At 38.9% G+C, this 22,498-nt stretch overlaps 1 protein-coding gene across 6 annotated transcripts in view; it reads right to left on the reverse strand.

The window, feature by feature from the left end:
• Nucleotides 1–22,498, reverse strand: part of fynb (FYN proto-oncogene, Src family tyrosine kinase b) — a 77,194-nt gene that overhangs the window by 14,120 nt on the left and 40,576 nt on the right. For 3 of the 6 annotated variants that reach the window (XM_079639287.1, XM_079639283.1, XM_079639282.1), the window contains 6 exons: nt 14,346–14,620; nt 8,618–8,714; nt 6,713–6,811; nt 5,430–5,533; nt 3,565–3,714; nt 582–746 (listed from right to left, as the gene is read on the reverse strand). In XM_079639287.1, the coding sequence (XP_079495413.1) occupies nt 582–746; nt 3,565–3,714; nt 5,430–5,533; nt 6,713–6,811; nt 8,618–8,714; nt 14,346–14,610 (880 nt within the window). In that variant the 5' untranslated portion in view covers nt 14,611–14,620. Of the gene's footprint in view, nt 1–581; nt 747–3,564; nt 3,715–5,429; nt 5,534–6,712; nt 6,812–8,617; nt 8,715–14,345; nt 14,621–20,615; nt 20,801–22,498 lie in introns of those variants that run through there. The other 3 variants (XM_079639284.1, XM_079639285.1, XM_079639286.1) reach the window with 3 other exon arrangements.

Genomic DNA, 22,498 nt, shown 5'->3' on the forward strand with positions numbered 1-22,498 from the left:
GTAGAGGGGTTAACTAGCAGGACGGCGGAGGACATGCACTGAGAGAGAAGGAGTGTGGCTGTGATGTTCTGAGAGTCGCTCACTTCATCATGTCTGAATATTTCAGAGATGGATGGAATAGATCCAATCTTTTCTGAATTCGCTTTTATTTTGGGTTAAGCATAACTTGGGGTTTAACGAAAACATAAGTGTTCTGATGTTGGCACTTACTGAACGTATTGTTTTAAAAGTGCAGTCCCTTTAGACTTTAGAGGGAACATGATTTATTATAATTTTTTGATAATGGTGTGCTTGGACAAAACATTTCAATACATACTGCAAAATGTCAATTTTGATTGCATAAAGACTCTGCCTTTTAAAGATTCCAGAACACTGGCCCAGTTTGTTTCCACTGTAAGTGTGTTTCTTCAGCACAAATGCTTTCGTTAAAGCTGAACACGTATTAAACCTGGAAGATCCGTAACTAATAAGCTAATAAGCTTACACATTCAGACATTTGTAGAGTGACTACGCACTCACTTCGACCTCACTCCATCTCCCTCTCTGGTCGGTTGTTGTTAAGCACAGTGGGAGGGCCATACCGATCCAAACCTCCCCGAACTGGCCGTTGCCCAAGCGCTTTATGAGCTGCAGTGACTCCCGAGGAATCTCCCACACATCTTTGGTTTTGACAGATAGGTCAGTGAGCCTTGGCATCCCTTTGTGGCAAGGGACGACCAAGCGACAGCAAAGCCCTGCTGCCCGCTCTGAGCACGCACACAGACACAGAGAAATATACACAATGTGAGAGAGAGAGAGAGAGAGAGAGAGAGAGAGAGAGAGAGAGAGAGAGAGAGAGAGAGAGAGAGAGAGAGAGAGAGAGAGAGAGAGAGAGAGAGAGAGAGAGAGAGAGAGCATCAGAAGCACAGAAGGAAGCAGTACAGAGTTTCAGCATGACACCTGCAGATATAGGGTGCAATATGTGTAGCTTGTGAGCCATGTTGCATGTTTTCTTTTCAGTGGCCTCTGCACTTGTTTGTGAAACACTAAATGTTACTGAACGCTCTTAAAGTCCCCCTGTAGTCAATAACTGTGTCCCTTTAAACTTATCTTTGATAATATTTAGATATTTTAATGTTTTTTTCCTTTAAATAGCTTGAATGTAACTACAGTACATCCTTGCCTCATTTGATATATGCGGTTCTATGACTTAAGGACTTTTTTCCCCACATGATCTTAAAAAAAAAAAAACTACCGGTACATCAATAACTAAAACCTGGTAAGTGATCGAAAAAGTTACCCCTGTTTTCCCCTCATTGATTGGCAATAGTGTTGGGCAAGCCGGTTGGACTTGTTTTGACATTTAACAAATGGTTAATGTGTTAATTTTCCAACAACGCTACAGCAATGTTTACTCCGGACTGTAAATCGGAGATAACAGAACACTTGGCACCAATAGACGCATCATTTCAAGAATCGGTCACTGAGTACCATCTGCTCTGAGCTCGAGGAACCCGAGCATGTATCCGGCCATCAACACAACATGATCCTCGCACACATGGCAATAAAAGTGTGATGACGACATCGAGTTCATACTTTTTTCTGGTGCGGACTTGAGTTTGACGTCAAAGTTGCTTTGGCAAGCACTTTGATTTAAAGTTTTGCAACATGACAAGGTGCCTCACACAAGTACATTTTAAGTTCTGGTGTACATATGGAATTCAATATGGGTCAAAATTGGTATTAAAGTAATCATATAATTATTCTATTATGGTATAATGCATTTTATAAAGGTTTCGTTCACCAAAAAAATGAAAATTCTGTAATAAATATCCTAATGTCGTTGCAATGCCAAACAATTTAATTTTTTATTTTAAATAAATTGAATTTCTGTCACTCCATTGAAAGTCCAAAACTTCATTATTTGTAAATTAATTAATTGTGACACATCTCATTGCTCCTATGCATCAAGCAATGTGTGTTGATCAATATTTATATGTGAATAAAAGTCCGATTAAATCGGTTTATTATATGAAACGATTGTGTCTGTTAATAAGGCTTGGATTAAACCGTTCTATTTATATGGATCACAATATATCTATAAACTTTTTGAAGTGTTAACGTTTTGTGTAATGGAAATTCAATGGAGGGACAGAAATCTCTCAGATTTCATAATTTTTTTTAATTTGTGTTTCAAAGGTGAACGAAAGTCTTACAGATTTGGAACGACATGAGGATGAGCGAATGATGACATAATTTTAATTTTGTTTGCCGTGTAAGGGGCCGTTCACACAGAACGCATATAAAAACGTGAGATGCAGCACTCAGGAATTGTTTTAAAAAAAAGCGCAGCGCAGAATGCGAGGGTCTAGAGACGTGATTTTGAGACACAATGCAATAATGGAAATAACAGAAATAGCCAATCAGCAGAATAGATAGCTAATATTTTTGGCTATTTCCTGGCCATGGCATTTCACCTTGATAAACGCTTGCTGCTCAGAGTTGCCATGCCAACTCGCTAATGACAACAAAACCTTGCAACACTTGCATCCAGGGTCTTCTGATTTGTCCACTGTTTTGGAACTGACATTGGTGAGCGGAACTGACATTGGTGAACAAACATTTTTAAACTGCGTGTAAAAGTTGATTTTTTTTTAACACGACACAGCAGTTTAAAAAAATGCAACGCTCGTGTGAGAGCGCAGCAGTCATAAACGTCCGTCTACAGTGCGTTTACAAAACAATGGAAAAGTAGCGTTACTGTGCAGACTGTCACACATATCTGTATCTGCAATGTATTGTCATGAATAAGATTTTTAAAAACGTATGATTAATCATTTTGATGATACATTTTTGTGAATAAATGCAGAATCATTTGAGTCTTTATGCATTTCTGAATAGATTTTCAAGTTGTTCCCTAGCTACAGTACCTGACATTATATATTTTTTATGCATCTGCATGGTAAAGTAATGTGAAACGAGACCTGGGGGACAGAGGTAGCTGGTGGAATAGTGCTAAGCAATCGAAGCAAATGTGAAACAGACTGCAGAGTCTGCTTTCAAATGCACTGCCGTAACAAGACAAACACAAGCTGAACTGCAGCTGAAACTGAAGCCGGTCAACAATGAGAAAGTGTTAAGCTAAAGCAAACACAGCCTTAGAGTAGCATCAACAGAGCAACTGATATGCAGTTAAGGTCATCCTGATAAATGTATGAGTACTCTGGGCACAATATGAGAGGTCATGGAAGAAGCAAAATGCACACGCCATCTAAAATCCATATGACTCATTCTCGATGCATTAACGATCAATATGTTAACTGGAGCATAGACGAAGTACATCCTATTGAGAGAGAGCGCAAGCGCTTCTTAGTTGAGGTTTTCTGACTGACTGGAGCAGTGGCGTCTCCGGTAGGGAGCTGCAAAAGCACTGTCAGCGGCATTATGGGATATACGTTATAACCATGCCTTTGCAACTCTAACAGGCACCTAAAAATTATCTTGAGTTAAAACAATGATCACCAACAATAATTCTGCATGTGTTTCTGTGTGTTGGGTCTGTGGAATGAGAAGTGTGTGTGATACCTGTGTAATGCTGGACCAGCTGTTGAAGGGTCTCAAACTGAGCTCTAGTGGTGATGTAATATCCTCCACTGTCCAGTTTACGGATTTTATAATGTTTCACGTGGTCCCCCTTCACATCGTCCCAGTCCCGGATAGACAAAGAGAAGGCACCTGCCACACACACACACACACACACACACACACACACACACACACACACACACACACACACACACACACACACACACACACACACACACACACACACACACACACACACACACACACACACACACACACACACACACACACACACACACACACACACACACACACACACACACACACACACAGAGAGAGAGAGATGTTAGTTCTGTGAATGATTCACACAATATGCAAATGTATTCAAATATTTAAGTAGTTTGAGCTAGGATCATTCGTGTTTCGTGGGAGTGACAGTGTTTTCATGCTCTACTTTTTCAGTGGCTTCTTTTAAAAGTTCTTCTTTTTTAGTGAATTAAATTATAATTATATAATTAAAGAACATTCTGTCACTAGTATTTTTTTAAATAATACTAAATATAAATCTTTGAAATATGTTACCACATTTTGTATATAGTTATCACCAATTATTCGATTGCATTTTTGCCGCCTCTAAAAAATAAATCTTTTTAAATGCTTTTTTATTGAAATGATCATTGACCATTTGGCAATGAAAATCTCTTTTCTTTTTTTGTGCTAAAAAAAAAAAATGTAGACAAAACTTTTAAGAAACCAGAAATGTGTGACAAGTGATAGTTCACCTAAAAAGGAACATTCTGAATTAATTTACTCCACATGTTGTTCAAACCTACTTGCATTTATTTATTTTGCAGAAAACAAAAGAATATATTTAGAAGAATGTTTTTGGACACACAAAGGCCCCATTTACACTGCATGGTTCAAGTGACCCAATTCGGATTTTTTCCTCTCACGTGGCACAGATCAGACCGGCGAACGTGTAAGCAGGAAAAAAGCACATTGATTCCGATATTCTCAGATCGGTTTCAGGCCTCACTCATATGTGGAAATAAATTGGATATGAATCGGATACGTGCATTTGCGTCTGCCATGTAAGCAGACAAATCGGATATTCCCCAGTAAATGCGAGTCGTGCGTCATTAAAAAGGGGACGTCAACACAGATAACTGTGATCGACTTATCAATGGCGCGATGGAGGACGAAGGATCAACACAGTGGAGTTTTTCTCCGCCTTACGAGAGCAATGTTTTGCTGACCTTTGAAAATAGTGCGGAAAGTAAAACACTGGATAATTAGAGATGCGCAGATGAGCTCCAACGTCACCCGAATCCGCAGCCAAAAAAAAAAAGCTCATATTTTAAAGAATGTAGTTAATATTTTCGTTAATAATGATTAATCATATCCACCCGCAACCCACCCGAAATTAATTATTTTTTATTATTTTTATTAGCCTACTTGACATATTGGGCTGTTTTACTTAATTTTCCGGGTCAGAACGTCTACATTGGGTTGTTTCGGCAGTGTATAGTGTAAATGCAAATATCTGATACAGGTCACTTTTAAAAGATGATGTAAGCGGGTCTTCAAAAAAAACGGATATAGTCAGCAAATCAAGACCTGCAGTGTAAATGCAGCCAAAGAATATCCAAAATTACACTGGAACCCATTGACCTTTACGACACATAAGGGTGACTAAATGATGACAGAATTTTCCATTTTGGGTGAACTGGCTCTTTAAGAGAAATCAGAATCATAACCAGAATATATATTTTTAATTCTTTATGAATCGCACCCCTAAGAGCAGTAAACAGTAAACTTTTGTGTAACCCAGTATATGGTGTACAGTAAGTGCGTGCTGTTTTTACCTTTAGTGGTTTCGCTCTCGCGGATCAGGTAGGTTCCACGCGGGTTCCCCGTTGAAAGAAGCTGTCTCTCTGCATCTTTACGCCCCAACTTTCCAAAATACCAGCTGAGAGACAGAGAAAGAGGAAACTATCAGAAAGCCAAGTCTACATCGTCTTAATTATGTTGATCAAGTCAGGACTGCTTGGAGCTTTCTGTTTATATAACAGATTGAATGCATTCTTTCTGAACATTTTACTGTATTTATGTTATTCAAAATCAAGAGAATGTTTATCTAGAAACATATGTAAACTTAATCAAAAAAAGAAAAAATGATGGCTGGGAAAAGTTTTTACAGCTGTATATGTAAAAGGGCCTTACAAATGACATCAGAAAAATGTAGACAACATCTGCAAACTTGCACCACTTAAGCATCTCCCTCTGGTTAAAGTTAAGCGTGTTAGACTGAGCCCGTATCTGACATCAGTCTGGTTTTTGGAAGTGTAATGAGGAAAAAAACTGACATCATTAACACACAGTGTAACCCAAGACATCACAGGAGAAATCAACAAAATTAAACATTTCGTTTAGAGCAGAAATGTACCTGCTGTCTAAAGGCAGAATCCAGCCATTCCCATAGGAATCTATAAGATATAATACATCTAAAATGGCGATTGGTGCATTGGATTAGGATAATGTCACGATTATTTGAAATAGATGTTGGTTTATTACTGACAGAGATTTTATTTCCATATGTAAATGAAACACTTTCCTGTTTACTGGACAATTGTTTTCGAAAAATGGATCATAACCAACCCAACACCTCTTGGCGTCATTCATTTTGTCAGTATATACTTCAATTTACACTAAGTACTTGGATTTCTGATTGTCGTCTTTCAAATAACATTTAAAGTCCTGCTGTAATCAATAATGTTATTACTTAAAACTCATCTTTGATCACCAAAATTACTTTAAAATGGTAATACATTGGTCAGTTCTTGGGAGGTGTCTTTGTACTTTGTCCCAAACAACAACGTAAATGTTGCTAAGCGATGACATTCAAGCACCGCCCTGCACTGCAACTGTCTCTGGATTCATTTAGAGAGGGCTGAGGTTTGTCAAGCATCGTACTGAGGGGTCTCTGGGATAAAGTAGGAGTGAACCGAATGACATCACTGTACCCCCACCCTTAACACAGTCCAGTGTATTTAACACACACACACACACACACACACACACACACACACACACACACACACACACACACACACACACACACACACACACACACAAATCCAAGACTTACTCCTCAGCCTGGATTGAGTCCACAGGGGCGACGTAATTGCTGGGAATGTAGCCGGTTCCTCCTGTAGTGAGAGAGCGGGCGTCCCACCAATCACCCTCACTGACATACAAGAGGGGAAGACAGAAAACACACACACGTTATCTTCTTGTCATGGTGAGGCTTAATTATTTATTTTTTTTAATTGTTTTTTCGGATTTGTCCATGAATCTGTCCTTCCGTATGTTCATCCATCTGTTCCTCAAATACATCCATTCATTCATCTCTCCGTTTATTCATCAAACCATCTTGCAACCATTTATCCATTTGTTCATCCATCATCCAGTCTTCAGTACGTTCTTCCATCTAACCATCAATCCATTCAGGTATTCATTCAGTCATCCGTCAATCCTGCCTTACTACAATGTCAAACTCAACAACACACACTATACTTCTACCTCTTCAAACAGAAACAGGATGTTGTGTGAAAGACTGAAAGGCCAGATGCAGGTACCACTAATGTTTCTGTGGAGGAGAGAGAGATTGTGTGCGTTTTCCTTGAATATTTACAATGATCCCTCTATCAGAGTATCTGTCATTGCCTCACATCTGTCCCTTACAAACCTTTCAAAGCAAAATCACCACAAGCAAACAACCACATCCACAACACAAATACACTTTCACATACAGAGTGGAAAACGTTCTGCTTACAGCTGGTGTAATTCTGTGAACGTCCCATTTATTCGATAACATCCCACTCTCTCTCTCTCTCTTTAACATGCCCTTCATGTAATACCCCTCTCCAATAACCATTCTCTTCCTCTCTCAAATAGCCTGTGCTCTTCATACAAACCATCATTTCCAAGAAAAGCCTCTCTCATCTCTCACAATCATTGTGTCCACTTCCCCAGATACACATACACACACACCATTATTATAGTAATAGCATGACATGAGAAGACCTGCTGTAACTAAGCAGTGCAGGTCACATTGCCGCCAGCAGATGGCGCTATACTATAAAACATTTTGGCAATGAACACACTGCAAAACAGGCATACTACTACTTACTAACTTGCTTGCTTTGAATTCAAGAAGGTATAATTAAAACTACACAAATTACATATTGTTGTAAGTGTAGTTTTAATCAAGTATGAATGCAATATGGCTAAGTGCATGTCCATTTCTGGAATGCCCATGAAATGTCCATTTCTGTGTTATAAAGTAGATAAAAAAATAGAGTGTGAAGGGCACAGGAATCAAGTACTGTTTTCCCACAATGCAACGCACTCAACTTGACCTTTCCTATCCAGTGTGTTGAATAGAAGTAATATCAGCCATGATTTTTAAAATCCATGTTACAACTTAGTACTTGATTGGCTGCCAAGAACAACAATATGTATATCCTACATGACAACTGTAACATGGTTAAAGCACATACATTGTGATAAGGACATGTGACAATGTAGCACACCATTATTTGCAACAGTTTCAGAGATTGTACACAACATTGTACGTGTGTATAAATCCAGTCGACTCATATATATTAAATGGAAGAAATAACACTATATGCTGGCTGTTGGAAAATAAGTTTCAACTAACAGTTAAAAGAGCCAATCGTCTGTGTTTATTCAATAAAGCGTATGCATATTAGCTGGACCTGCCTAAACAACTTTTAGTTTCTTTTCTTTTTTTATCAACACACTCGCAGCATTTCCGCAACTTTTTCGATATGACTCCACTGACGGTTATGTTTGGGAATGGGGTTCTGGTTGGATTTCAAGTACATACAGCAGAATTTGTTCTTCCATGGCTAAAAATGACTGTCTGGGGGTGTTACTAAAATAGCGTGACGTGATTCAATTTAAATTAGCAAGTAGTGAACTAGTAATCTATTCCGAACATAGCTTATGTTTCAGGTCTTTGACTTACGTGCTGTTGATGATTTGAAATTTCTCTCCCTTCCTGAAGCTGAGATCATCTTCAGTACGAGCCTCATAATCATAGAGAGCAACAAATAGAGTCACACCTGAGAGAGAGAGAGAGAGAGAGAGAGAGAGAGAGAGAGAGAGAGAGAGAGAGAGAGAGAGAGAGAGAGAGAGAGAGAGAGAGAGATCATGAGGATTAAGAATACATTAAAGAATACTTTTATCCTGGAAATGGACAACAACATAGTGCAACGTGAGCACTGGGAAAGAAAAAGTAATTTTGGTCTGCGGAGGCTTTCAGACAGATCAAATTACATTCAAGACCTGCAATTAGGGCCTTTCAGGAGCCATTTCAAGAGTCAAGACTGTTTCATCCGATTCAAGACCACCAGTCCAGCAGAGTATACACACACACAGACCTGCACACACTCTAATGAAGTCTGGTCTAAAGGAAGCTGAAAGCCACACCTCTCCCGATGGGATATTCTAAACAAAGCTGTGTGGGATCGGGATGGGGAACATTTGTCTGGTCTGGCAATACAAAGTCGTCTTCACTATTGTCATTTTGATTTCACTTTGCCTGTGTAACTGTCTTTGCCTCAAATGATTCCCACAAGATTTGAGAAATTCGGTCATGACATGGAACCAGAGAAATGGGACACAAGCAAACCAAACCCTTCATTAGATGGAACCCAGACCTAAAATCTGTCATTAAGCACATACTCAGTAAGACAGGAATGTAAAACAATCAACCTCAATGGGCTCACATTCAACACTTAGCAGTCTGAGGCCATAAGCCATAAGTGATGGTGATGACCAATACATCTTGGCAATCTCAAAACCAATCAGAAGGTCACACTAGATTTGAAAGGATAAGCTACAGTAAATAAAGGTTCCATTTATTTTTTATTTTTTTATGCAATCGAACAGTGGCCAGTTCTTTAAGTCCCCCTGTGGTAAAATCACGTTTTTAATGTTGTTTATAAAACGAATAGTTACGGTTCTTGATTCTGATTGGTTGAGCCACGATTGAAGCCGTTGTAAATTACTCAACAAACACACACCTGTGACCGCATTGCATTAGTATTACTGCGCAAGTGCCGTTTGTGATTCTTTGTTGCTTCATGTGTTGCTTGGCAACCTCTTTGGAACTACATTGCTTGGTAGAGGAATAAATGTGTTATGTAAGGAATAATTGATGACAGGCCGTTGAATTATTAGAAAAATAATGCACACCCGAGGTGGTAATGTGGTCACGACGCAAAGCGAAGTGGCCGTTACACTGGAGTCTGGAGTAGAGGTCTTCACGGGTCCAAAAATTCTTACCCGAACCGGAAGGGACCCGTAATTTGCTACACCGAACCGACCCGGACCCGACTATTATTTCAAAAGCTGGACCCGGACCCGTGCAGACCCGATAAATGCCTAACAAGACCCTACCTGGACCCGTCGATTATTTTTGTAAGCTGGACCCGAAACTGCCGGGAAGACACAGACCCGACTGGACCCGATTGTCACATTTTCCACCTTAAACTGCTATTACAAGTCAATAAACCTGTTGCGAAAAATTACAACTTTTTGTCTTACCTAATTTAAGGAGCCGTAGCAGCGTAACGTTAGTAGTCTCTCCATCCTTTCCTTGTAACGTTACGTTACCTGACTGGCTGTGATGCATTACAATCCTTCGGCTCCGACAAGAAAGTTATCCATGTTATTCCTCTCGTTATTCCACCAAGTCCAAGCTTAATCCTTGTTATTTCAGCTTCAAAAGTCCACATGATGTCACGGACTCACGGTGACGGATGACAAATTAAACGAGTTAGCTGCTAACTCGCACAATAACTTTTGGCTGTTTGCCTTTTTGAACTATAATAACGATTGCTCGTTCAGTGCCATGGCCGCTGCGCTGACGTTATTTATCATCTCCGTGCTCTCTGCTCTGCATCATCGAGTCTGAATCTGAACACTAAAACTTTAAGATTGAACAAAACGATTAATTGACATTGTAAAATCTAAAGCGCGGTTTGGCTGTCCCTCACTGAAGCTCTGCCTCTGGTAACTGGTTGCCATAGAAACATGACACGCGCTTGACTGCAAATGCGCGCTAGCTGGATGGATCAACCTAAAATATGCTTTTTAACGCAATTTATTTTGAGTGTCAAAGTAAACATTCATGTGACAGTTCACCTCAGATTATGTTACTGATTTAAAATATATTAAATATGAGTGTGACAAGACGCATTTTTGCGATTTGATGACTCGCACGGGTATTACACACAATGTTAAACAGACCCGGGACCCGAAGTAATAGATTCGACCCGACCCGGACCCGGCTGATCATTTAAAATATAGACCCGAACCCGTACGGGTCCCGGGTCGGGTCCCGGGTCAACGGGTCAACGGGTTCACCTGAAGACCTCTAGTCTGGAGTCAATTATTCCGCTTATACTACAGTTACCCCACTTGAAATATTGTTCAGATTATGTATTTCAAGACGTTTGTAAAGTTTTTGTCATTAAAACGCTCTTGTATGTAGGACTAATTCCTTGCGCATCTAAACCCATGCTCCGTTGCTAATTCCAAAATGTCATTTTAGAGTTAGTAACAGAGGTTTGAGCCACTGATAGCAGACTAATGCTGGACACACTTAACGACATATTTTAAACACCGCTGTGAACACAGACTGAACTCGCTGAAAACCAATCATAGGTTGGTACCAATTGGTACCATAGGAGTACCAATTGGTCATAGGTACTCTTCAACTGTGAGTGACGGAATCTAAAACAAAAATCCAGAAATCACATTGTATGATTTTTAAGTAATTAATTAGCATTTTATCAAAAAAGCAGAACTTAATATTTGGTACAGAAACCTTTGTTTGCCATTACAGAGATCATACGTTTCCTGTAGTTCTTGACCAGGTTTGCACACACTGCAGCAGGGATTTTGGCCCACTCCTCCATACAGACCTTCTCCAGATCCTTCAGGTTTCGGGGCTGTCGCTGGGCAATACAGACTTTCAGCTCCCTCCAAAGATTTTCTATTGGGTTCAGATCTGGAGACTGGCTAGGCCACTCCAGGACCTTGAGATACTTCTTACGGAACCACTCCTTAGTTGCCCTAGCTGTGTGTTTCGGGTCGTTGTCATGCTGGAAGACACAGCCACGACCCATCTTCAATGCTCTTACTGAGGGAAGGAGGTTGTTGGCCAAGATCTCGCGATACATGGCCCCATCCATCCTCCCCTCAATACGGTGCAGTTGTCCTGTCCCCTTTGCAGAAAAGCATCCCCAAAGAATGATGTTTCCACCTCCATGCTTCACGGTTGGGATGGTGTTCTTGGGGTTGTACTCATCCTTCTTCCTCCAAACACGGCGAGTGGAGTTTAGACCAAAAAGCTCTATTTTTGTTTCATCAGACCACATGACCTTCTCCCATTCCTCCTCTGGATCATCCAGATGGTCATTGGCAAACTTCAGACGGGCCTGGACATGCACTGGCTTGAGCAGGGGGACTTTGCGCTGCAGGATTTTAATCCATGACGGCGTAGTGTGTTACTAATGGTTTTCTTTGAGACTGTGGTCCCAGCTCTCTTCAGGTCATTGACCAGGTCCTGCCGTGTAGTTCTGGGCTGATCCCTCACCTTCCTCATGATCATTGATGCCCTACGAGGTGAGATCTTGCATGGTCCCCCAGACCGAGGGAGATTGACCGTCATCTTGAACTTCTTCCATTTTCTAATAATTGTGCCAACAGTTGTTGCCTTCTCACCAAGCTGCTAGCCTATTGTCCTGTAGCCCATCCCAGCCTTGTGCAAGTCTACAATTTTATCCCTGATGTCCTTATACAGCTCTCTGGTCTTGGCCATTGTGAAAAGGTTGGAGTCTGTTTGATTGAGTATGTGGACAGGTGTATTTTATACAGGTAACAAGTTCAAACAGGTGCAGTTAATACAGGTAATGAGTGGAGAACAGGAGGGCTTCTTAAAGAAAAACTAACAGGTCTGTGAGAGCCGGAATTCTTACTGGTTGGTAGGTGATCATATACTTTTGTCATGCAATAAAATGCTAATTAATTATTTAAAAATCATACAATTTTTGTTTTAGATTCCGTCTCTCACAGTTGAAGTGTACAGATGATACAAATTATAGACCTCTACATGCTTTGTAAGTAGGAAAACCTGCAAAATCGGCAGTGTATCAAATACTTGTTCTCCCTGCTGTATATATGATGTTTTACTCCAGAAAATCACCATAAGAGCTGAGTAAACACAGTATAAGAAGTGCGTTTTCTTTGAAAACAAAATGAACCACCTCGTCTTCAGCGGCTGCCTTAGATTTCGGGAGTAAATAGAGAGAGCTTTGTGGATAAATACATCCAGCCACACAACATCTACAACGCTTGGGAGACATTCTCATCAGTGCAGCAATGGCGGATGTGAGTACAACTCGCTGTGAACTCGATCAGGGCAGTTCTATGTTAAAACGGCAGTGTCTGTCAACACTCGTGGGCGGGGCCTGTGGCTTTAGTGACGTCACTAAAGCCGCATTCTGAAAACGTTGGGAGACACTGCTTATGATTTATGGGGATTAATAAAATGAGTGAGTGGATTTTTATCACTATTGGGTGGTTGTGTACACACACTGCAAACACACATTTATGTCCAAACAGCATTCAAAAGTGAATTTTGCATAATAGGTCCCCTTTAATGTGACGTGATATCACAAGAATATCTATGACAAGAGCTCTTTTCAGTTGCTGCTTTCTTTTCCTCTTAATTTTTTTTTCTTTGTATTCAACTGTAACAATATGAAGACAACATACTGTGGTCCTGATTTAATTTACAATATATCCCATGAATAATTCACTGAAATGCACTAAGAATCTCTCGGTATTTCTCCCAAAATCCTTTTGTCTCTTTCCAGGTTTGTTTTCACACGGATGCTTTAAAATGCAATTCTCTCCCCTTTTCACTTCTAATCCCTATCACTGTCAAAATGATGGAAAACACATTGAAATATTATCACTCACTGCTAAAGTTAATTACCTTTTTTGATTAAGGCAACATATGTTACATAATATAGACATATATTACTGCAGAGAGAGATTTGAGAGATGCATTTAACCAATCCATTTTATTGCTGTGGAAAGAATCAAGCTTTTGGGATTATCCCTTTTATTTTTTTATGGTTGAAGGGTGAGTAGATCTCATTGTACCCAGATAAAATAAGCAAAGAAAAAATATTGTGTTAGAGTGAACCTTTCACTGATTGTTTACAGTTTAACAGAAGATTTGCACAAAGCATAAAAAAAGTTATTTTTTTTTTGGCTGCCAACAAATATGGGCACTGAGATATGATGCTGCACATTTAATATTTTAATAAATTAGAAATAATAAAATAGAAATGTCCTCCTCTTGTATTTCAGCCAAGGCATCAATATATGATGTTCAGATTTCCTTGTTCAAATGGCTTTTTGCTTGATCAATTCTCGGGTCAACAAATTAGATGTTTTTCAGAAGTTTGGCAACTATGGAGGCAGACAAAAATTCCTCTGCAAGATTCAACACCAGATGTCAATTGAGAGCCCATAGCTAAGTAACTTTGAAAAGGCATTATGAAAACACTGCATTTTGTTTGAGCAGCCAAAAATAGCAACATTGACTCTAACAATGAGGTTTGAGCAGTTGTAAGTAAAGTGTGTGTCAAAAATTCTAGTGAAGTGTGTGTTACCTGTGCCTCCTCGCGAGCGCAGCGTTCCTTGGTGTGTTGCTGTGTTGACCCCTCCGAAGACGGTCACTCCCTGCGTGACACCGGTGGCATGGAAGTTGTTGTAGTTGGGGATGGCAGCGAGCCCAGTGACCCCACTGAAGCTGGGGTAATGCTGTGGCGTGGGGTCGACACCATATCGAAAACCTACTCCGCTCTGAGACAAGCTGGTGTCCCGGTCCTCTGTTAACTTAGCAGCCTCTTTGTCCTTACATTGCACACAGCCCATCCTCTATGATCTATGAAATGAAGACAGAGAGAGAATAAACTACCCTATAAGTACACCTTAGCATACTTTATAATAATAAATATATATATATATACACACTGAAAACATTACATTCAGTTAGCACAAGTATACAAACACTTAATGTGATTTATAATTAAATGTAAATGTTAGTTAACATTAGTTATTAGTTAATTAACATTTATATTAAATAGTTGAAGTATATATTTTTATTTAATTTCATAATTACTTCTATTGTCTGTGAAAGATGGTAAATCTGTACTGTCGAATGTACTGACTAGGATTTATGGTAAACTAAAATATACTTTGTCATTTAATCAATTACTATTGAAACTTGTATGATATGCATTTAAATATATTTGTAATTACACATTTGAAGTCACAATTTAGCACATTTAAATTATATAACTTTAAATGTAATATTGAATAGCCTAACACACAGTTAAAATTATAAATATAGCTGCAAGCAGCAAATAACAGGGTTCAAGCACTTAGGCCTTTAAGCACATACAAAGGTTTTATTAAGCAAGCCTTAGATGAAAAGACAATTTACAGACAATACAGGCAATTAACGAAGGAAATATATAGTGTAAAAGCTTTTCAACAGTTATCGAGGTTGAACAAAAAACCTAGGACTAGTTTGCGAAAGTAGATTTTTGAAATAATCTCCAATATTTAAGGAAAGATTAGATTGACACTGTCCACTGTCCTGAGGTAAAGTTGCTTAGAATAAGGAGATCTACCATATGGCATGAATGTCGTGGACGTGCGAAAAATCACGTGATATACAATCCTTTATGCACGTGAAAAAAGCAAAGAACTGGCTTGGCTCCGTTCGGGCGGAAATCCTAGGACTAATTAGCAAGAGTAGGTTTTTCAAAGAATCCAAATCCAATCCGAGACGTGCGTTTCTTCCAAGGAGACAAGGATATAAGACACTTAAGCCTGCTTTTGATCACTGTAGCGCCACCATCAGGCCTCAGTGACGCTGTAGATGGTGTGAGTACTGCCATCCCTCAAAGTTTCAAGTCTCTACGACTTGCGGTTTGGTTTGGTCTGCCCGATCACTTTTAGGGGAGAATGCTGATCCTTAGGGTTTCAGCGCTTCACACTTGAACCTTGAACCCCTAACAAGTACTTTGTGCTTTAGTAATAGTATGTTAGCCAACACATCAAAATACAGCCAACACATCAACATAAGTTTACACCTTTAAACTAAGACAAAAGGTAAGTAAAACATTTAATTTGACATTATTACAAAGTGCACTTATTAAACATTTAAGCATGTTAAAAACAGTCATAAAGTGTACACTTAAGCTAACTTTAATTTCATTATATTATCTGAAAGTACAGTGTTATGAAATATGAGCTTTGTCAAGCTCCTCTTGTCGTAAAATTCACTCACTAAAGCACTATAGACACAAGCAGAGAGAGAGAGTGGAGAGACTGTGTGTGTGTGTGTGTGTGTGTGTGTGTGTGTGTGTGTGTGTGTGTGTGTGTGTGTGTGTGTGTGTGTGTGTGTGTGTCAGGATTTTAAAACAGAGCTCGGAAGTTCAGCCCATGATCCATCAACAGCACAACAGCTGAACTGTCTGACGGACAATAAACTCCCATCAGGAAACTTCAAGATCTCTTATCCCTCTTCCAGTGAAACAGAGAAAAAGACCCTTGTGAAGAAGTGCGCTTAACTGTGTTAAATGTGAACTTGTAGTGTACTTTAAATCTTAAAAGTATATTATTTCTGCAATAAAGTACTCTTTTTAAAAGTGTATGGGGAGAGAAGGGAACATACAAAACATTTATTTTAGGGTAGTATTTTTTCAAAACAGAGGGGCATATTTAAAAAAAAAAAAAAAAAATGTGTAAAATGTTTTGCTGAATAGTGTGCTTGTCCTATCTTTAAAATAAATGTCATTTGGTTTTATATCTAAAGCAATGACACATTCAATTATACATGAAGAGACCAAATATAGTAGTAAAGCTGATAGTATATGATAGTAAACAGTAAAACTATGTAATAGCAAAATAGATAGTAAAACTGTTTTCTAGAAACATAGTAAAGTCAGATTCACTGGATACATTCTGATTCTAGATTGAGTCATCAGTGCAATAATGAACATTCACGCATTTTAAACTCCATCCAACTAGAGAGAAATTCAAATGGATTTTTTTTAAGTCTCTACTAACAGTTTTATGATCAAGATGGCTGGACAAAATCAGTGCATGCATTTGAGAGAGAGATATATATAAATGGACAATAAGGTGTCTGTGTGTATAAAAGCCATTTTTCCTGCTATAATCAAGATCTTTTGATGCAAAGATATTATTTTTCAGTTTTTGAATTTAATTGATGTTCTTCAATGCGGTGCCAAAAGTGTGAACGCATGGATCTCAGTGTTCTTAGTTATTACAGGAGTTGCTCATCTTCACTTGTGTCTGCTACACACTCTGTACCCGTTTCTGACAGGAACATCCAGGAACGGAGAATCCCCTGCTACGCTCTGTTTTTCTCTCTCAGACGGACCCCTGCTGTGTGTCAGTGAGTGAGCAGACTAGCACTCTTACACCTACGAGCAGGTCTCCTGTCGTCTCGCTCTTCCGCTAATCCACAAAGCTCTCTTTTCCATATATTTTATATTTGTCTACCTCAGCCATGAATAATGCATGCCTTTCTTTGCCCTTAAGCAGAAGCACCTGCAGGCTGTCAGAGGCGTAAACTGAGGTTCAGCCCACATCCTCTCATTTACAGCTCAAGAATGCCCATAAACAACAGCTTACTGCAAACATCAACCCAAAGCTATCCACAGGATTTACTGAAGGTACAGAACGTTGATCCCAGGAACTCAACGCAGGCTTATTGGAAAAAGTGACTGTTTTTTTGCTGCTGATATTACATTGCTTTCGTGATGTCCAGTAAATGGTGCTAAAAGCATGCTCAGTTTTATCCAAAACAGATAAATGTGAATCTGGAAAAGTTTTATTAAGGTTGTTGTACATATTGATATGTCCGATAAGTGGCGTTAAAAGGTAAATGGTATATCGCGTTTGAAGATAACATAGCACCTAAACTAAACCCTACCATAAATCAAACCGATGGTGTTAACCAAAGCAATCCTCAGATAAAAATGCATTTTCTTTTCGATGTCGAAGTGCAAAACTGTACCACTGTACTGAGAAAGTTTACTATGTCAGAAAAGCCATACATATGGAGCTAGTTATGTGATGCAAACAAACATCAAAATGTAATCGTTTACAAACCATAACATGCAACTGTGCAAAAATACGTTTATTAATCAATCTGCCTCTGTAGTGATAATTTGTGTGAAAAGAAATATTGTTTATTTCAACTGAAAACCGCAGTGAATTCGAAAAATTTAGTTATGGCACGCAAGCCTGTGTTGCAGGAAATTTATCTGTGAAAAGCTCATTGTGTGACAGAAACCCTGCATGGATTAACTTTACTTTAAACTGCCTTTGCAATGTAAATCATTGTACAATGCTTATTAAGCTTCTTAAATTTAAAGGTGCAAAGTGTAATGTCGATGACACCAGATGGAATTTCCTAAACTAACCACTGTTTGCTAACACACAGAAGCCAACAAAGATTATTTTGTCTGATTCATTCTTTTCTGTGTGATTTTCTATGACTGGAGCATCATAATCGATTGAACCGGATCAGGGCTGAAACACTCGCTCTCAATTTCACATGGGAGCAACAAAAGCATTCGAATGGATGTGATTTGTCTTTGTTTTCATTTTTTATAAATAATTAATTACTTGAAAATGTTTAATTAATAAATGAGTAAGTGTCCATTTTTCTGTTGCATAAATAATAAAATAAATTGCATTTTATGGAATTAGTATTGACTGAAATGTTGATAGTTTGACAACCCTATTTTCAGCCAAAATATACAGTTATCATGAAATTACTCAGATTTACTCAGAATTGACATTCACACAAATTGATGAAACTAAGGGTATGTTTACATGAAAATGATATGCTCAAAATGGAAAAGTTTTTCCTTTGAGTTTTTCCGCGTACAGGCGACACCATTATAAAAACGACGGACTGAACATGTAATACGCATGTGCATGACTTTATCGTCTTCAGAGATTCATGCTTTTGTTGTTTACACGTTTTCAAAAAGTTTGCGTTTTCAGGCCCCCAAAACACAGTTGTGGTGTAAATGAACGGCCAAAACACAAAGAGTTGTACGTTTTTAGTTTAGTTTAACATAACACTGTATTGTGATTTATGGATCACAGACCGTACCAAAAGAAAGGGGAGGGGGGTTAGAGGGGTGTGGTTTGCAGGACTACATTTGCACACAGGTTGTTACACACGTTAGTGAATGAGACACTTGAAGTGACAAGATAAGAAGAGAGGAGCGAGGAAAGAAGAGATTGGAGAAGAACATTGGTAAAGACAAGATGTGTAGGATGGAAAAGAAGCGAAAAGAGAAGTGAAAAGAGGAAAGTATGAGTGGAGATGAGATGACAGGAAAAACAGGAGATGAGAGGAGACAACAAGAGAAGTGAAAAGTAGAGGGAAAGAGAGGAGGTTAATGAGTTTCTGCAGAAGACAAGTGAACTGCTTTATTAAGGGAATGGTTGTAATAAGAGATGAGAAGCAAGAGGAATGAAGAGATGAAAGGGCAGATGAAAAAAGACAAAGAGCAGAGAGTCTGCAGAGACCAAGGAATATTTTATATCTTAGGAAAAGAGAGAGAGAGAGAGAGAGAGAGAGAGAGAGAGAGAGAGAGAGAAAGACTGAGTGAGAGAGATTGTGGTTGTCGCAGTAAAGGAATTTCCCTGCAGTGATTTTGAGTGGTTCAATATCACGATATGCAAAATTATCACCATGTAATAATAATAATAATATATAAATAATATGCTATATACATAAGCTAATTGGGCTTTTTTTTTATTAATAACAGTTAGATCTTGACCTGAAGAAGGACAGACGTAGGCAATCGCAATCACATTCGCTCAGTGTGTGTGTGTGTGTGTGTGTGTGTGTCTTCTTGTCTTTCTCAGACAAGAAGACAGAGGCAGTGCGCGATTGCCTAAAATATTTGTGCATTTCATTTTATGTAAACAAACATGCATGTAAACACACTGGGCAATATATTGGGTCACCCAAAATTATAATGGTCATGTCCGTATATCTTGTTACAACACAGAAAAACATCAGCTGATGTCAATAATCAAATCAAATGGCAAATATCTAAACTAAATTTGGAATGTCTTTATGGATTGTATGCTTATACACCTTTTTGGCAAGGTTTCACTCCATTTGGTCAGCATTATTATTAGGGATGTCCCGATCAGGTTTTTTTGCCCTCGAGTCATTTGATTTTGAGTATCTACCGATACCGAGTCCCGATCCGATACTTCTATAATACGTAAATAAAAAAAGAATAAAGAAGAGCGAAAAAACAGATCCAGGAAACTCCTTATTTTTTATTTAATTCACCTTATTTTAACATTCAACAACTCTGTTAACAAACAGAGCACTTCTGTGAGGTAGCTTAAACAATCAAGTAATAAATAACATAAATTCTTCACTTTTGGTGATGTCAACAAAGTGATGTCATGCCGCACGCGTTGCTGTTTCTGTGTGGAGTCAAAAGGGTCTAACTCTGTGCCATCGCATAACTATAGATGTGTTAAAAAATAATGAGAATATATATACATTACAATTACATATATATCCGAATCCTGATCGGGAGGTAACGTCCGATTCCGATCGAGTCTGAAACCACGTGATCGGGCCCGATTTCCGATCATGTGATCGGATCTGGACATCCCTAATTATTATTCTGTTGTCAATGTCATGAATTAAGCAAAGAGCAAGATTCTCAGTCTCAAACTGCAGTTTCTCCAACATTTCAAGTTAAGATGGGGCCATTGCGCATAATCAGTAACAATATCATTAAGCTGTTTAGTAATGTAACATACACATTACTAATATACACAGCTCTTACATATTTAAAGTGTAGTGGCAATGATGCATGTAGCTGGATCATGAAGTTGTCTTGTCACCATAGTAATGAAGTTGTCCCAGTTCAGAGCTCAGATTCTCCCATTAACAGAAACTCCCAGGGAAAACGGTCATAACCCAGCGGAGATGAAGATAGTGGCCTTCATCTCAACCGTCTGTCAAATACAGCCAGCACAGCCCCATTGTGTCAAATGAACTCAGTATCTCAGAGAGAGAGAGAGAGAGAGAGAGAGAGAGAGAGAGAGAGAGAGAGAGAGAGAGAGAGAGAGAGAGAGAGAGAGAGAGAGAGAGAGAGAGAGAGAGAGAGAGAGAGAGAGAGAGAGAGAGAGAGAGAGAGAGAGAGAGAGAGAGAATCAGCATCATGAGGATTAAGAATACATATTAAAGAATACTTTTATCCTGGAAATGGACAACAACATAGTGCAACGTGAGCACTGGGAAAGAAAAAGTAATTTTGGTCTGCGGAGGCTTTCAGACAGATCAAATGACATTCAAGACCTGCAATTAGGGCCTTTCAGGAGCCATTTCAGGAGCCATTTCAAGAGTCAAGACTGTTTCATCCGATTCAAGACCACCAGTCCAGCACAGTATACACACACACAGACCTGCACACACTCTAATGAAGTCTGGTCTAAAGGAAGCTGAAAGCCACACCTCTCCCGATGGGATATTCTAAACAAAGCTGTGTGGGATCGGGATGGGGAACATTTGTCTGGTCTGGCAATACAAAGTCGTCTTCACTATTGTCATTTTGATTTCACTTTGCCTGTGTAACTGTCTTTGCCTCAAATGATTCCCACAAGATTTGAGAAATTTGGTCATGACATGGAATCAGCATCATGAGGATTAAGAGTACATTAAAGAATACTTTTATCCTGGAAATGGACAAAAATCTCACGTTGCACTATAGCACTGGGAAAGAAAAAGTCATTTTGGTCTGCGGAGGCTTTCAGACAGATCAAATGACATTCAAGACCTGCAATTAGGGCCTTTCAGGAGCTCATCAACCATAGAATCTGTACCAACTAAAAATTTGACAGAACAGAAACATTAACTTAATTTGAATAAAAAAAAAAACATTTCCATGTAATTTCACTGCTTTAGATTTTTGTATCCATACTTATCCATATTTCACACATTTAGAGAAATATTGATGGTGAAGAAAAAGTATCTTTCATGTTCTCATGTTTTTATTGTTAATTAACTCAAATACTTTTTCATTTAAAAGGAACACGGCGACTTTTTGGGACTTTAGCTTATTCACCGTATCCCCCAGAGTTAGATAAGTCCATACATACCCTTTTCCTCTCCGTGCGTGCCGTCACTCTGTCTGACGCACCCACCGCTAGCCTAGCCTAGCACAAAGGCTGGAGGTAAACGGCTCCAGCTAGCATACTGCTCCCAATAAGTGACAAAATAACGCCAACATTTTCCTGTTTACATGTTGTGATTTGTATAGTCACAGATTGTAAAAAATTCATACGTTTAATATATGAGCCTACATCATTCCATACAACAAATTATTCCTTCGTAGAGCATTTGTAAGGAAAATGCTGGCAAGGAAACAAGAGAGAGTAAGTCCGTAATACTGGATGACATAAATAACTGTACACAAAATATTGAGTTTTAATATTTTATTTGCTCACCAAACGCAAAACTTCCTCGAATAATAAACGCTCTTAGCAAGCGTATAGCGCTGCTGACTTCAGTGACCCGGATGAGCCTGTTTCTGTTTTCAGCGGTTGTTATCAGGGAATAAAATACCACTGGATGGCGCTATTGAAGTGAAACGAAGATGAAATGATCACATAAGTGCTGGGAAGTCAAGGAACTAAGTGATGACATTGCCTTTATAATGAAGCTGTA

The sequence above is a fragment of the Phoxinus phoxinus genome (genome assembly GCF_949152265.1).
Source record: "Phoxinus phoxinus genome assembly, chromosome: 16".
NCBI classification, from domain to species: Eukaryota; Metazoa; Chordata; class Actinopteri; order Cypriniformes; family Leuciscidae; genus Phoxinus; species Phoxinus phoxinus.